This window comes from Egretta garzetta, unplaced genomic scaffold (assembly GCF_000687185.1).
Source record: "Egretta garzetta isolate BGI_Z169 unplaced genomic scaffold, ASM68718v1 scaffold14, whole genome shotgun sequence".
Lineage (NCBI taxonomy): Eukaryota > Metazoa > Chordata > Aves > Pelecaniformes > Ardeidae > Egretta > Egretta garzetta.
In genome coordinates this window covers 998,077-1,014,115 of record NW_009259588.1, presented here as the reverse complement: position 1 = coordinate 1,014,115, position 16,039 = coordinate 998,077, and the positions used below count along the sequence as shown (strand labels likewise).

Here is a 16,039-nt window from a genome sequence, read left to right as displayed (position 1 = left end):
TCAGAACTAGACGCAGAACGGAGTGTTTGCCAGTGTGCTGCTGGCTACAGTGTATGGTCAGTGATGGTGATCTTGTCCTTATAAACTTCACTGTTATCACTAATACATGGGGTTTTTTCATAAACCTTAACATATGGCAGGTGCCATAGCTGAAGTTCAAGGGGACCGACTGTTTTTTCCTGGTTTCTCCTGCAATGGTTCTTTCTGGAGTATCTGAACTACTCTTCTTGTACACTGTTCCTAAACAACTTGAATAAATTGTTTCCTAGTAACGTTCGTATCCAAAAAACATGAGTTTTTTTGAAATCAAACCTATCAAATATAAACAGCAGTCGAATTTTTTTAACTTTCTTTCCTTTTTCTAAGAGACTTTTCCAAAGTCTGTCTCCATATGGATATGATGTTGCTTTTTTTGCCAAGTTTCTTTACCACTTGGTGGTATAATAAGTGAAGTAATCTCCAGTTTAACTATCACCTAAATCTAATAAATTTTACTTTAAGAATAATGTACGTTGTTGTTGTTCTATAAATTTTTTTCATTGTTCACTAAATAGCTGAACAGTGGTACTTTGAACTTGTGTGAGGTATTTTAATGTGATTATGTGATATCTTCACATTTCCCGTCACAATATGGAGAATTCAAATCATTGCGAATTGCTAAAAGGCATCTAAACTGCACAAGGCTGCTCTTCCTGCAAAGTGGTGGTTTATAATATCCATGTTTGTGTTAGACAGTGTCAGATGGGAAGTTTGAAAATGCTTTGAAATGCAGTCTGGTTAGAGTGACCCTCTGCCTTCAGCTTCTTTTACTGTCTGCTGTGAACATATCTTAGAGGCAATAGTATAATATTATCCAGTCCGGGTATGTCTGTGTGTGCAGTTAACATAACTTGAATTGCACATGATATTGAGGTTGTACCTATTAATGGGCATAGTGATTATGCAAATGAGATCAGGAAGAGAAGTGTCTTCGGAAAGTGAAAAAAACATAAACTCTTATACCAAGTATTTTCAGTAATAGATTTGAAAGCGAGTATGTCTTAGTATTTAATGAATTCTCTATATATTAAGTTGTCAATACCATTTTTTCTTAATGGGTTTTCCTACTTTAATACTGTGTGGCTTAACTGTGTAAGTCTACATGACACTTAAGTTCTAACAGTTCTAATACTGCAGGAGAAGGATAGATAGGCAATTAAAAGTCTGTATGTTACTAGAATTAGGAAAGTGCTGTTAAAATATATCTTTATTTTCTCAATTAACTTTAATACTAAATAGGCTTCACTTGCACTTTCCATAAGTGTGCTGGTATTTGCAAAATAAACTGAGAATCTTAAAGATGCTACTTTTTTCTACTTTATACAGGAGCAAAAGTTTGGAACCGTAGTGGTAGGTCATCAGGCATACGAGTATTTACCTTGTTTTCCTTGTCACCTTAAATGTGCTAATAAATGCTAAAGTATATACAGGAATTGCTGTTATTCTTACATTTCTCTTCTCTAACGCTTGCTGTCTGTAATGATTTAGTGAATCTGTGTATAACTTAGAGTTCTGGGTGAAGTGTTGAAAGTGATTTCTCACTAATGTGTCAATGTATTTGAAGTAAAAGTCTTTCTGCAGTCATTGCCTTTTATCACTGCAGAGCCATTAACTAATAGCTTTCATGCCAGGAGAATGGAGTGACTAGAGCCTGAGAGAAAATAATTTTCTATAATAGATCGGCAAGAAGCACCAGACTACAACAGCTGGATTTTGTAGAAGCAGACTGTAGAAATCAAGTATTTGTTACTCTCGTTTTAGAAAGAGTGAGGGCTGAAAAGTGATGAGAGGCATTCACATCTTCAGAAAGAAAGAACAGAGAAAATAGACATGCTTGCTAGCAGAGGATTCTTGTTTAACTGTGAGACCAGCTGAAGAAGAAAGTGCAAAGCATTGGAAAACAACACTTCAGTTTGGAGAAGAGTCTGTGTGCAGCAGGGAGAATCCTGATACCCTTTGAGGTTCCTGACCTTAAGCCTAAGGAGTGATCTAAACTAGTGAGAGGAAGAAATTAGGTGAATGTGTTTGTCTTTTTATCTAGCTCTGTTTTTCTTGTGCTGCTGCTGAGTTTGTCTCAGAATCAAGAACGAGTGTTTTGTTTGCTTTAATTAGCATATCACCATTAAATGAACGGTAAAATCAGCATTGCTGAGGTCAGAGTTCGAAGAAAGAATATGCATAAGCTACCTGGGGGTCAGAAGAGCCCTGGGCAAGTTCTAGGAACCTACAGCAGAGTTGCATAAGGTGAAAGAGGAGGAGAGCCTGTGCTGACGAGATCCCAGCCTAGCCCTAACCCAGGAAACTGGGAGCCGGCTATTGACCCCATCTGAGAAGCTCCCAGATAGGGAGAACTCTTGATACATAACACTGTCCCTTGAGATTGTCAGCTGTGGGACTGCTCAAAACAATCTCTCAGACAGGAGTGGGGAGTTCTCAGAACAACGCACAAAGGGCGGTTATCTGATGCAGGCTCTGTGGCCAGCTGGGAGAGGTGCTATTGCATGAAACATTTCCTTTAGGTATTACTTAGATCCAGAAAATGCCAAGACTACCATTTAAGTTTGAAGAAATGAAGGCTGCAAGAAACTAGGATAATGGGAAACTAGTTGGGAGTTCTTGGCTTTATCTGCTTTAAGGGTCTGTTACCTGTTCTGCCACCTTGTAGAATCAGCGGCTCCAGCTTGGCTCCTGTAATTGTAAGAGTGAGAGGGGGAGAACTAGAAACCTGGGTGGATTTTAAAAACCTGAGCTCTTAGTGTTCTCTCGCGGGGCAAGGGAGTAGGAAAAACATTTCACTCTGACTTCAGAACAGTTGTCTCACACCCAGGAGGCAGCTCCTTCCTCTGATGGGACCTAAATGCAGGCAAGAAACTCTTAAGCATCAGATTGATTTGGAGTTATTTCTGTTTCTCCACTGGAGCAATTAACAATACCAAGCTCCAGTATCCTGCTCCCACTCACGTAAGAGAGACAGTTCCCCCAGCACTGGGTGAATATTTAAGCACTTGTTATTACCGCCACTACCCCATTTCAGCAGTCCTTAGATACTAATGTTGTTTGGCATCTGTGGCTTTGAAGGAATGGAGGAAGGGGTAAGGAAGACATAAAGTAGAAGTTCAGCGTGAGGAAAATGAGCAACATACTGCTTCAGTTTACCTATCAGTGAGAAAGCTGGCATGAAGACTCTGAAGAATAGCCTAGCGTTGGCCCTAAGGTAATTTAGGCAGCATTTTTTCCTTTAATAAGGCTGAATGCTTCAGTGCAATTTATAAGCTATTAAACAATTCAGTTTTTTCCTCAGTAAGATGTATGGACATCTAAATATCTCTTGAGAATAAGGAAACCAAGTAGTATATTAACAAGTGTTAGTGAAGGTATTTAATCCTTCATTCTGTGCCACTGTTGAGACCTAGGACATTAGCAGGATATGCTGTAAGGCAATGCTGTTCCAGTCAGGAAAAATAGCTGATATATTACAACCCTCTAGTTTCCCTAATGAATTCTAACTAAAAGTACTTTAAATTTCACATAATAACTAATGTGCATTAATCTTGACCCCTGTAAGTCTGTAATGGCTGCTAAACAGCAGTGTGTATCAACGATTCAAATGCCTGCTTGAAGTATGCCTGCTAAAAATGTTGGTAGAAGAGAAGCAGTGCTGCTTCTTAATCGGGAGCTGGGGGGGGTAGGGGGAGGGGGAATATCCCCAGAAATAATTCAAATGGGTAGATCTTCCCATTTCTGAGTAGTTTATTAATAAATTGAACTCCTGCTAGATTCTTCCATTGGGAAAAACAAAGTCAGATTTTGCAGAAAACTTGAACTCAATGTAGAAATCTGTTGTATCAAGCTGATCGTGGAGAATTGTCTCTGCATTGTTATCAGCCAAGCGCGTGAAAAGCAGAATATGGATGTTTTAATTCCCCACCCCACAGTAGATGTCACAGCAGCAAAAGTGTCCTTTGCCACATGGCTCAAGCATATTGCCACCATATTGCACAGAAGGAGTCCCTGTTCATGGCAGGAAAAGTCTCCTGTTCAGAGCCTCGTTTTGCTGTTTCTGAAACTACCAGCGTGGCTTGAGTGTGCCTTTAACTACCCTGGAAAATACTTACTGGAAAACTGAATTGAATATGTGACAGCATTTGTTTTGCCAGTTACAGTGAAATAATCGATCAGACAAACCAGATCATGTTGAAGAGAAGACTGAGAGGGGATCTCATTAACACTTACAGATCTCTTAAGGGTGGATGTCACAAGGACGGGGCCAGACTCTTCTCAGTGGTGCCCAGCGATAGGACAAGGGGCAATGGGCACAAACTGAAACACAAGAGGTTTCAGTTGAATATGAGGAAAAACTTCTTTACTTTGAGAGTGACAGAGCACTGGAACAGGCTGCCCAGGGGGGTTGTGGAGTCTCCTTCTCTGGAGATATTCAAAGCCTGCCTGGATGATGTCCTGTGCAACCTGCTCTAGGTGAACCTGCTTTAGCAGGGCTTTGGACTAGATGGTCTCCTGAGGTCCCTTCCAACCCTTGCCATTCTGTGAATGCTCGTACAAAATATATTCCTATTAGGCAGAGGACCTCATTCTCAGATAGCAACTAGAAAGAGAACAACATGTTGCAGTCTTAGTAAAATGTTTGAAGTACCATGACTCTCAGTAGTCCTTTGGGATCAAGAGAAACACCTGTTCACACATTACTCTTGCATGCATCCATATATGCATGTAACTTGCTAATTGTACTTTAGATGAGCCTATGGCTGGTACCACTACATGGATAAGACTAGGCTCAGTTGCAACCTGTTACTCTGGATTGATAATAGATACAAAGCATCTTTTCCTTCAGAAGTCTTTTTCATTAGAGGTACGGGAAAGGCGGCCGCTGAACAATACAGTGAATCTGGTTTTTGGACAGCACCATCAAAAAAATTTGCAACTGCACAACAGGAAGTACAGCTCAAGTATAAACTGCCTTTGCTAGTTCAAATTTGTTCCAGAAGTATCAACAGAAAAAATTGTAGAGCAGACTGTAGATGGGATCAAGTACTGTTAGTCAGCAGAGCTGTGATCTGTTGCACTGGGTAGTTTGTCATATCTTAGCTAGTGTGAAAACAACAGGTACAGTGAATTCTCTGTGGTGTGATTTGATTTGGCAGACAGGCTGGCATATGCCAGTGATCCAGATTGAATTTGTATGCTCAGTGACCCAGTATTGTAGAGATCCAAATGTAATGAACGTAGACCCACTTCTTAGGGAGTTTGTTAGTGTTGCACAGTTACAGAAAGACAGATAGAATTCTGTTTTGAATGTATTGCATGTATTAGTATGCTGTATACATCATTTATGTAAACCTTGTAGAACTGTTGTAAAAGTCACATAGTTCTGTCACATACTCTTACAACTTTAATTCAAATTTTTCTTATTTATAAATCAAGACATGATACCACTTTACTCTGTTTCTCATGGAAACCTAGCAATTTCTAGCCCAAATTTCTAACAAATTTCTTTCAACGTTTCTTCTACCAAGAGGTGACTTCCTACCTTGATGTAATTTCATCTTGTAATTTACTGGCTTTTCTAAAATCTCTTGAAGCACACTGGAAGCAAAATGTTAACTTAAAATACAAGTTTTAATGCTGATAAATTATTTTCTAGGTTCTTTGTAGCTTTGCATTTCACTGCTGTTGTATTTCCAAAGCAAAGTCTTCCCAAACTTGTTTTACTGAATGGAAAAAAGATTTATTGTATAAAATTTCTGCCAATAAATAAAAATCTAAGTTGGGAATTTGGGGAAGGAGGAGGTGGGAGGATGTGGAGTGCCAGGGTAGCATGTCTTGCTATTGGGAGTGCTGAAGTTTTCTGATAAAGAAACAGAAGCAATAGAGGAATGTAATATTCCAGGAAAATGTTGTATGATACAGAGGAGCAAATCTCTCAGCTGATTATTGCCAGGCAGGGCGATCTCACTCCCATATGCCTAGCAGTACCACAGTGTCACCCGCACCCTCATGGCAGCCCTAGAAAGACAGTGGACAACTTGCTGCGCTAGAGGATTTAACTGGTTTACCACACCGTTAGGCAGTCAGCAGAGCAAATAAATGGAGGGATTGTCCAGTTAAATCATCTGGGAATGTGAGGAGAATGAAGGGCTTCCCTTTTTTTGGCAGGGGTGAGTTAGTACGTTTCATGAAAGAATACACCTGCATGGAAAGAACGTGGGTATTTTACCCCTTTGGAATGCAACATTTTAAAGGAATTTTAAGTTTGGTTTTTTTGTGCTTCAGTGGATCTCCAGTGTTAGCAGTACAGAGTCGGTGATGTGTTTTGTGTTATTTTAGATATTTTCTGATGAAACAGAGATGTCCTTAGTTAATATTCCTGTGAGCAAAGCCATTATTCAGTGAATGAACATCCTAGGAGGATGTTGGATTTAGCTATTTGCAATTTAATCTCAATAATTTATTGAAAACAATAACAAAGTAATAGAAGAGTTAGTAAAAATCGGAGTTAAGAGTTTCGACAGAATCATCTAAGCTTTCAATATAACCGAGCGTAGCATTAATACAGATGTATTAACATACATATTAAGATAATCTGTGAATATCTGACTTTAAAACCCACCACGTAAGTAAGAGAATACCAAATCCTTCTTCCAGCCTCGTTGGTTAGCACAGTCCGTGTGTTATGAGCTAAATTACATCTTCAGTTCTTAAGATGCCCAATGATGCATCTTGAAGAATGTTCAGAGTGTTTGGGTGATGCTGGCAAATCCAACCAGGACGACAGGGCGTGTGAATTCCAAGCATTACTTTGCAGCGCTGGCTCTCTAACCTGCAGCTGTACTCCACTATATTGGCACAGGGGTACCTCCACACACAAAGTCTGCTCCTGTGAGAAAAATGAAGGTAGGTTGGCTTTTCTCAAAGAAATCAGATGCTGTTTCTTTTCCAACTCCTTATTTTGATGTATGGTTTTGAATTTTCTAAATTGTCCGTACATCTTACATTTTCTGCCCACTTTTCATCTTATTTTTTTATTGCATGCTACCATTTTTTAAAACAATAGCTTATATTTAGATCTCTAGTGAGAACGTTATTCTTCAGCGCTGAGACAATCTCCTGCAGTGCTCCCTGTAACAGAAATTAATTTGAGAGACACCATTTTCAAAAGGCTTTTTCAAACCAAATCTATGTAGATTTGTAGATCCATGTACCCATTCCTCTTACGGCCTCCCAGAGCTGCCCGGAATCTCTACAGAGCTATAAATCCACCATCTGACATTTGTTGTCAGCATGGGTAATATTTGTAAACTAGAAGAAGAGGGAGAGAGAACTAGATTCAAATGACAAAGGCCTAGTTTAGCTTTAAAAATATTGATATGTTGATGGACATGTATTTTTTGTCTGAATTTTGGCTTGTTCCCCCGTTGGGAGGTTATTCAAATGCAGTCGTCTAGAAAGGGGGCGAGGTTATTCAGGGAAGGTGAACAGATCCTCCTGATTCTGTTTGTTTACAATAGGATTAAGAGTTGATGCGCCAGAGCATGTCTGTGCACTTTCCATTATGGAAGTGTCAGGTAGCAGTCTGGTTAATTCCCCATACTGAAAAGGATACTTAATTTTCTGTTCTCTTCTACAAGTCAGTGGCAATCAATTTGTTATGTGCTATGAAATTGCCACTGTCATATTTGCCTTTTAAAAAATAGTCAATGTTGCGTGTTGTAAATGTCTTCTTATAACAAATACTTGGGTTATTTCTAAACAACTTGAAGATAATAAAATAGCAAGTAATATTTTAGAGGCACAGTTTACTTATCTGTGATTTAGTTATATAAGCAAAACTGTAGATTCAACTTTTCAGTTTTGCATGATCCAATTTAATTTTTATCTGTATCTAATTAGTTCAGTGCAGAGAAAATTAGTTCAGTGCACAGTCTTTCATTTTAAAGCTTTATTGCTACACTGTTTGCTTTTGATATATCCCAACCAAATGTTTAATTTTTAAGAAATAACTGTTTTCAGTGAGTTGGGATGGGGGTTTTGTTATTAAACTTGCCCATCGGTCTAAATACCAGGAAAATACAGCCTTGCCAAATGGACGATTTTAGCAAAATTTACAAAATATCCTTGTTGACACATAGTAATTTCTGAATTTATTTTAAATTTGTTACAACTTGCTGACTTTAAAAACTTTCTTTCAATTTAGATATATATTGAATGTTTACTTCAGAGAACTATAAAGCTGTTAAAATAGCTTTAAAGGTATTCAGAATAGTTCCTCACTGTTAGCGTGCATGTGCGCTAAATTTTAAAGCAGAAAGGCACTGAAGCTGTATGGAATTTAATTAGATCTCACTTTACTGTTGTGTTAGTTAAAATACATTTTGGAGCTGTCAGTTGGAATTGGTGGATTTTTGCGAAGATGTTGTTATGAAGAGCGTTAAAAGCATGCTGTTCATCCAACTGCAGGATCTCTTTCCGCACACCGGGGCTGTGCAATAAACATTCTCTGTGCATTTTTCTGCACATTAGATTTCTGGTTCATCCTGTAATCCTGCAGACAACATTGGATGAGTTCTTGAGGAAATATGTGAGGTGTCTGGCATTTGTTCCTGCGACACTAAATATTGTCCTGTTTGTTATAGCATGAGCGCAAAGTCAAAACTCACACTCCAGCTTGCCAATGTGGGGCTAGTGTTATTTGTTGCTCTTAAGGCTGCATGCTTGGCAACATGCTATGCCGGGGCCAGAGAGGAGCACCCAGACAGAAAATTCAGTGTTCCTGCACAGATGTATGAGACAAACAGCAGAGGGTAGACACCTGAGTTTTACAGGCCTGCTATGGACAATTGCTCACTAATGTGTTGAGCATGCTTAGAAGATGTCATGTGTCCCATGTTAAGAAAATGTAACAGCAAAACTTGGAACATCTCCATGAAAATTTAATCATCTTGTCTGTCCACTGTAATGGATTAATGCCCACGACATTGATTTTCAATCTGTATGTTCTCAGATCTCACATCCTTTAACCTTGTTAGTCAAGTACTGGGCTGGCATCTTCAAAACTGGCTGAAGAACAGGTTTCTGGTTTACCAGCTCTGATAGGGCATTGCTACAGGACTAGTTTATCTAAATAAATTGTTCTCATAGTCGAATTCCTATGGAAGGGAGTCAAATTCCTGTTGCATTACCAAACTCAGCATCACCCTTCTCTCCATTACGGAAGAAGCATACAGAAAGCTGGGGGCTAGGTGTGTAGGTAGGCAGGGCTGTGGGACAGACCTTTCACATCAGACTGCCAAGGTGCACCTGGGGCAGCGCAGGGGGACTTGCAGGGTTGCAGTGCTGTTGGAAGGCAGCAAGCTGTTTCAGAATGCCCTTTTCAAAACATTGCCTTCCACAGTGCTTACGGCTGCTATGCGAGTATTCTCATTAAGGGTAACTTGACTGTATTTGGTACCAAATTTAAGTCCTGATTTATGGTGTCAATGCTATAAGCTGATTACTTCTAAAAGTCTAAACACATTTAGTCTGCAGACTGTACTTTGTTACTGTACCAATTTTAGGAGCTATTGAAAAAAATCAGGTCAATTTGCAATAATTTAGGTGTTTACTTCTTACCAGAGTAGGGATGGGGGCTGTGGGTATTTGGCGTTTATATGTATACTTGCTGTAGTGTTCTTTTGCAAGTTTAAAACAAGGTTTGGAAAAGATTTAGGTTTGCTTTGTTTAAAACAAGGGTGATGTTGCCCGCTGAGTTCCTTTGTGTATTAGATGTTTCTATTTTAATGTAGCACCGTATGTCTTTTAAAGGGTGCAACTGGGATGTAAAACAGACCGGAGACAATGTGCTTTTCAGTTAATAGAAAAACATGTTTTTTCCAACACGATTTATTTTCAGCTAACTATAAATAATGGCCTTAAGATAATAGAAGCAACTAATACTGGGCTTTTTTTCACTGCTTTGTTCCCTATGGCTCTTCCAGTGAACTAAATTTAAGTTGAACTAAATTAAATTGAAATTATAAGAATGAAATTTTCATTCCACCTGTAGTTGGACTTTGCAATCATATTTTAGTGATCATATTAACAGATCAAGAGCTGAATACATTTTTATTTTCAGTATTTTTTCTGTGCTATTTTTCACATGCTTACACCATGCTCTGTTGCAACTTTGTAATGTCTTCTCTTCCTGTCTCTTCATGTGGAATACCACTTAAGTAGATTTCTCATTAGCATTCTGTAGATTAAATTTTCCTAAAAATAACTTTTGTATGTTTATAGTTACAAGGGGTTTTTTATTTTAATATCATTATGAATTATGCTTGTAGTTTATTTAAGTCTCTTGATAATTGATTTGAATACGTGGTTTTTAAAAATGTAGTTCTCTTAAAAAGATTTCTCCATCACGTGAACTGGTGGGCCTCCTAGTACTGGGTATTACAACGGAAAAATATTTAATGCAAAGGCAAAGGAAATACGAATTGTACGAGTTTTTTCACAGAGTTGTTAGATATTTTAAGTTCTAAATTCAGTCTTTTGGAAAGTTTAATTGTTCATTTATGAGGTTAAAGATACGTAGTTATTATCCATATGTTTGGTTTTTAATAGCAGTCAAGAAAAATTCCTTTTAAAAATGCAAATTAGGCTAACGGAAGCCTGCGACATACTGCTGAATCATTTTCTCTAAATATTACTAAGGAATGTGCTTAACTTTTCCACTCAAAAGTGTTACGTGCTGTGGCTCTGAACTGGAAATGACAAGGAGTGGGCACAAAATAATGAGGAAAGTATACATTTTAAGTTGTTTGTTATGCTAATAGATATGCTGCCATGGGGATATAGTGCTTTTCTTTGAAGACAGAAACGATTAATGGGGTGTTATCTCTCTTTTCTGAATTTGCAAATAAAAAATGCAGGACTATTTTACTGATATTGTTTCTCTATAATTCCATCAGAGTTAGCTTTGCATTTGATTTCTTAATACTCATTTAAATGTTTTTGGAATAGCTGCAGTTTACAGCACACAAATAGTGAAAGGTGTTTATATCTTAATAAGAAAAATACTCATATTCTTGAGAGGTTTTTGTTTCTTCTAGTGGAGGACTAATACTTAGTTGTGTTTCCTTTTTTGGTTTTGATGGTTTTTTCCTCCCTGTGAGCGAGGCAGTTTTCATATCTTGACTGAATAGAGCTGTGGTATTAGCCTTCCGAAAGAACAAGAACTGACAAAACAGATCACATGCAGTCTTTTGCATTTCCAAAGGTACTGTTTAATACAACCAAATGAGGGATGAAAATATGTCAGGACTGTCCCTTGAAGTTTTCTGGAAAGCCTTTTTTTAGACTGGAGCTCCATTCTTTAATTAACTAGATACACTATTTCAGGTCCCTGTAGTTTGTTGATTGTCCTCACTGAAATCTAGTTGCTGTGGAGTAGATTTAAATAAAAAGGTGGCTTTGCTGCATAAATTAGTAATTTTGCTAGTCTTTGCCTTAATTATTTAATAAATGAACTGTTCCTCACTTTTAAAAAATAATCAGCTGGCAGTGAGGTATTGGTTCTTCATAGACCTTTTTTCTACGGGATCTTTGCTATTGATTTAGGTCCCAGCAAACTCAGTGTCTGGGCTGGCTCTAAAAACCGCTTGTCCTGCTGTGTTCTTTAATACATCATCTGTGGTTGTGTTTACATGTTTCATATGTGCAAATTATAGCTGTCAGACTGTTAATTTTATTTTTCAGTTGGTAGATACCATCAATTTCCATAGATGCAGTGTTAGAAACAGATGAATACGAATGTTCTCAGCTGTGAGCACTGTGCTATAGATTCCCTCCATGTCTTTATTTATCTTTATTTCTCGGTTAGCACTACGTGTATTCTTCTTATCCACGCTTGTTACGTACGCACAACTTTTTCTTCTTTTGCTGAGTAAGGCTCTTTCAGCTTTCTTTAATTCCCAATTAGCTTTTCTCTAGCTAATAGTATCATTAATGCCTAAAATAGCGCTGTATCTCAGAAGGCTGAAACCATCATGAAGCGAGCAAGTGAAACTCAAGCTCCATACGCTCATATAGCTTTTAATGCAAATATGCTAAGGTTTCTTCCAACTGGGCATTTTTAGTCTGAGTGCTTCCTTGTCCAAACTGCCTGCTAATGTAGGCTGCAGGGAAATCAGTGTTATGCCTGAGAAACTGCTTTTTATTTTGAATTAGGCTGCATTTAGTGTCCTGTAACTCTCTCAGCAGGCCACATTTCAGTTTCAATAGCAAAATACGCTTTCACCTCATCCCATTTTTCCTTGTTAGGGATTTAGACCCCAGACTGAATCCCAGGGCTTTAGCCTTACCTCCCTGGAGTATTATTCCTACCACCCTATGCTGAACAGCAAAACCCACCTAACATCACTGCGAGGAAGCAGCAGCAGTGTGTCTTTCAGTCCACTGGTGCAGCAGAAAGGAAAAACAGGGTAACAAACACAGTACTGCTTGCTTCCCGTTTTGATTCGGACTCCCCTCCTGACTTCACATCCTGTCTTGTCCATCTTCTGGAAAAGCTGAGAAAGGGGAGGTCAGGTGTCACTCATCTACCCTACAAATCAAGCAGCCTGGGCTCCTGAGAATTAATGTTTCTGGGAAAATGCCAATAAGAATGTCTGTATAAATAAAAATGGCTTTGTATTTCAGTGTTGCTTTCAAGCTCACAAGTATGACTTAATCTTTGTATTTATTTCTTCTGGATATACATAGTTCAAGTCAGTATTTATCAAAGGTCATTTTTCACATGCTACTTCTCTGTACTCTCAGAAGTAAAGGGACTGTTGTTAAATTACTGCCTTTTGCTAAAAGATAAAAGATCATTTTATTAATTTTTCATTATAGCAAATGAATGCATTCTCTTCTTAATGAAACCCCACCTAGCAATGAAAAGGACAGTTAAAGTTAAGAGATACCCCCTCTGCATATATTTCTCTGCTTGAAATTTGAGCAAATGATTGAGGAAGGATTTTGAAGGTGTTTCTACAGCTCGTTATGAATTCTGTGCAATGCAAAGTGTCAACTTTATTTTTGTCTCAGAAGTATATGCCTGATATAAAATTCCCTTTTGGCAAGAAAAAAGAGATTTTAGGATTCCACAAATCCAAATTCTTTTGCTCATGGCTATGTCCCAGTTGAAGCATTAGATTTTCCTTGGAGATCTTTCACAACCAGGAACATGATTCCTTGAGCAGGGTATGGTACACATCAGCTTCCTGTTTAAACTGGTTAATTCTCCAGAGATGCTAAGAAATGTGTTGTTCAGCCTGGCAGTACTAATCCAAAGAGACATAAAGGGAAGAACGAGACCCCTACGTTTGGAAGCATCAAAGTGTAGAACCTGGTGCAGTGAGATTTGGCTGATCAGTTAAGGATTTATTTTTATAAAAAAGCAGCAACTTGAATATTTCAAAATCATATAACAACATAAAATGTATTTTGGTAATGTCTCATTCACACAACGGATTTCTTCTTACTTTTGGGATGTGAGAGGAAAGTAAATCAACTCATTATTTTCAAACAGTCTTATACTTTGGTTTCATTCCTTGTTCAGAAGAACGGGAGAAATAAAACTAACAGTACTTCGTTCTTTGCACCTAGAGCTGACCATAAATAACAGAAATTTAAAAGTCAATGGTGTGAACTAACTTCTGACCGTTCATTTAAAAGCAAGTGCTGTACTTTTTCTCTAGACCTGAAAAAAAGTTGAGTCCTTTAGCTGCATTTTTTTCTCCTGTTAAATAGTTGGCTGTGTTAATAAGCAATGAGACACCTCAGATCATGGACATTATCTCTGTCTGCCCTTCCAGGGGTCACAAGCGCAAACTGGATGAAGATGATGCTGCCAGTGAATCCAGTAAAGAATCTAGCAATGAAGATGAGGAAGGAAGCAGTTCTGAAGCAGATGAAATGGCAGCAGCACTTGAAGCTGAGCTGAACGACTTCATGTGACATTCACGCAGAAGATGGAATTGTAATTATATTTTACTTCTCATAAACAGACCGGACTTCAGATGAGTCCCTTATGTCAGTACTCAATGTTTTCCAAAATGTGTGTGTATATTTTGCAAAGCAACACAAGAGGTGACACATTATTTTACAAAATTGGAAACAGATGTTTTTAAGGTGTTTTACTAAAGGAAAATATACTTTTTTAAACAAAAAAAGTATTAAATGGGACTTGGTGTGTTATGCCAAAGACATGTTAGGAGCTCTGCAGAACCTTCATATACAGGACAGTGATACAAAGATTTGTGATTAAACATACAGCAACTTTTTAAAAATATTGCAGTCTGTGGTTTATGGGTAACAGTCTTCAAAAAAAGAAGGGAGATAAAAGAGATAGAATTGTCTGGGTAGTACAGCAGGAACCTGATGAGCTGGTCATCCTTTTCCACAAATAAATGCTATCAAATACAAAAGGATTTTTAAAAATAAAATAGAACAATTTATATTTGTATAGAAACTGAGAATGTGATATGCAAGCTTTGTGAACTCTGCACTTGACCCACCTGTCATTTGCTTCTAAGAGAATAAGTAATGATCAAAACTCATGTTTTTAAGTTACTTTGTGGAATAGTTGGGTTCTTTAGGGACATCGTTTAGATTTTTAACTTTTCTTCTCTGTAACCGGAAACTTAGCACAGCATACTGTGTGATCCTGTACTGCCATAAGAAGCATATTCACCCATTCGTGTTGTCTTGGAAAGAACGAGTGCTACTTCAGTTTAAGTAGGGTTTCATTTCTTTGACAAGAGATCTGATGTAAAGTTTTTGTATATTCTATTTCATATTTGACCCACAAAACAGATTTTCTTTCATTTAATAAAAATTCATTTTGTACGTTTTGTTTCCCTTTCTTGTTCATTTCCTTCCATCAAATACACAGCATCTTTCCTTATTATCTTTCCTTTACTCTGCATGAAAACAATGAAAAACATTGAAAGCAACTGCAAATTTATAGATTCTGGCAGGTAACTGAGGCAGAGAAGAGAAACCCTGGCTCAGAAGATTCCCTTTTCTTTGGTGTGTGAACTCTTACATTCTGACATTTTCTCAGGTCTCTCTGGCCTCTGACGATACTGCCAGAGTTACTGCTCTAGTATTGAATTTCTGAGGCTAGAACCATGGTTTATTCTCAATTGTTAGCAACTGATGGACAAATCCTTTCAAAACATGTTAGCAAGAGACTCATTAATTCAGATGTCATGGTTAGAAGGGAGTACTTCCTGGTGCAGAAATATTTCATTTTGCCACATGGCAGTGACACAGAATATTTCAATAGAATCTCAGCTGGTTTACAAAGAAAAGCCTAGTTTTCAAAGCTTCATAATGGCAATAAAAGGAAGACCGGGAAAATAGGAGAATCTTTTCAGATTAATACTGCGTTTCCATTCTGGAATGCAAGGTCAGCATCCACAAGACAAAAATAGTGTTTTCTGTGAGAAAAATGCTACACTTGCTGGACATTTACACAGGTACCACAGAGCTGAAGTCGACGGTGACCTGCCTGCTGTAGCTCTCCATGAAAACGAGCAGGGTGTCTCCAAGGAAGTTGCACTGTATAACAGAAGACTAGTGCTTGTAATATGGGAAGTCAAAATACTTATTTTCAGCACCTTAAATGCAGCCTCCCCAGCTATCAGAGGATGACTCCTTGCAATTAAACATTAAAATGCCAGAGGTCGTTGGGTACATTTTGTGTTTTTGTAAATTAAATGCGGTTGAAATAATTTTAAATAATACCAACTTTTCAGGTCACTGTGATGCTGCCACTGACTTGACAGCACCAATTTCAGCAGGGACTCATTGTGGCTGATGATCTCTGCCAGTCACGCAGCCCTGTGGCAGCAGTCAAGCTCTAAACATTAGAACAGCCAGCGAGCAAAGCTGGGCAGGTTGCTGTTAGCCCAGCAATACTCTGCCTTGGTCCCAGCTGCCTGCTGGATCCCGCGTTCCC

The 16,039-nt window shown here is 38.2% G+C and overlaps 1 protein-coding gene across 1 annotated transcript in view; it reads left to right on the top strand.

Moving 5' to 3' along the window:
• Positions 1-14,874, top strand: part of CTDP1 (CTD phosphatase subunit 1) — a 99,222-nt gene extending 84,348 nt beyond the window's left edge. The window contains 1 exon segment of the mRNA XM_009637922.2: positions 13,890-14,874. Coding sequence (XP_009636217.2) covers positions 13,890-14,031 — 142 coding nt within the window. The 3' untranslated portion in view covers positions 14,032-14,874.
• The last annotated feature ends 1,165 nt before the right edge of the window (positions 14,875-16,039 follow it).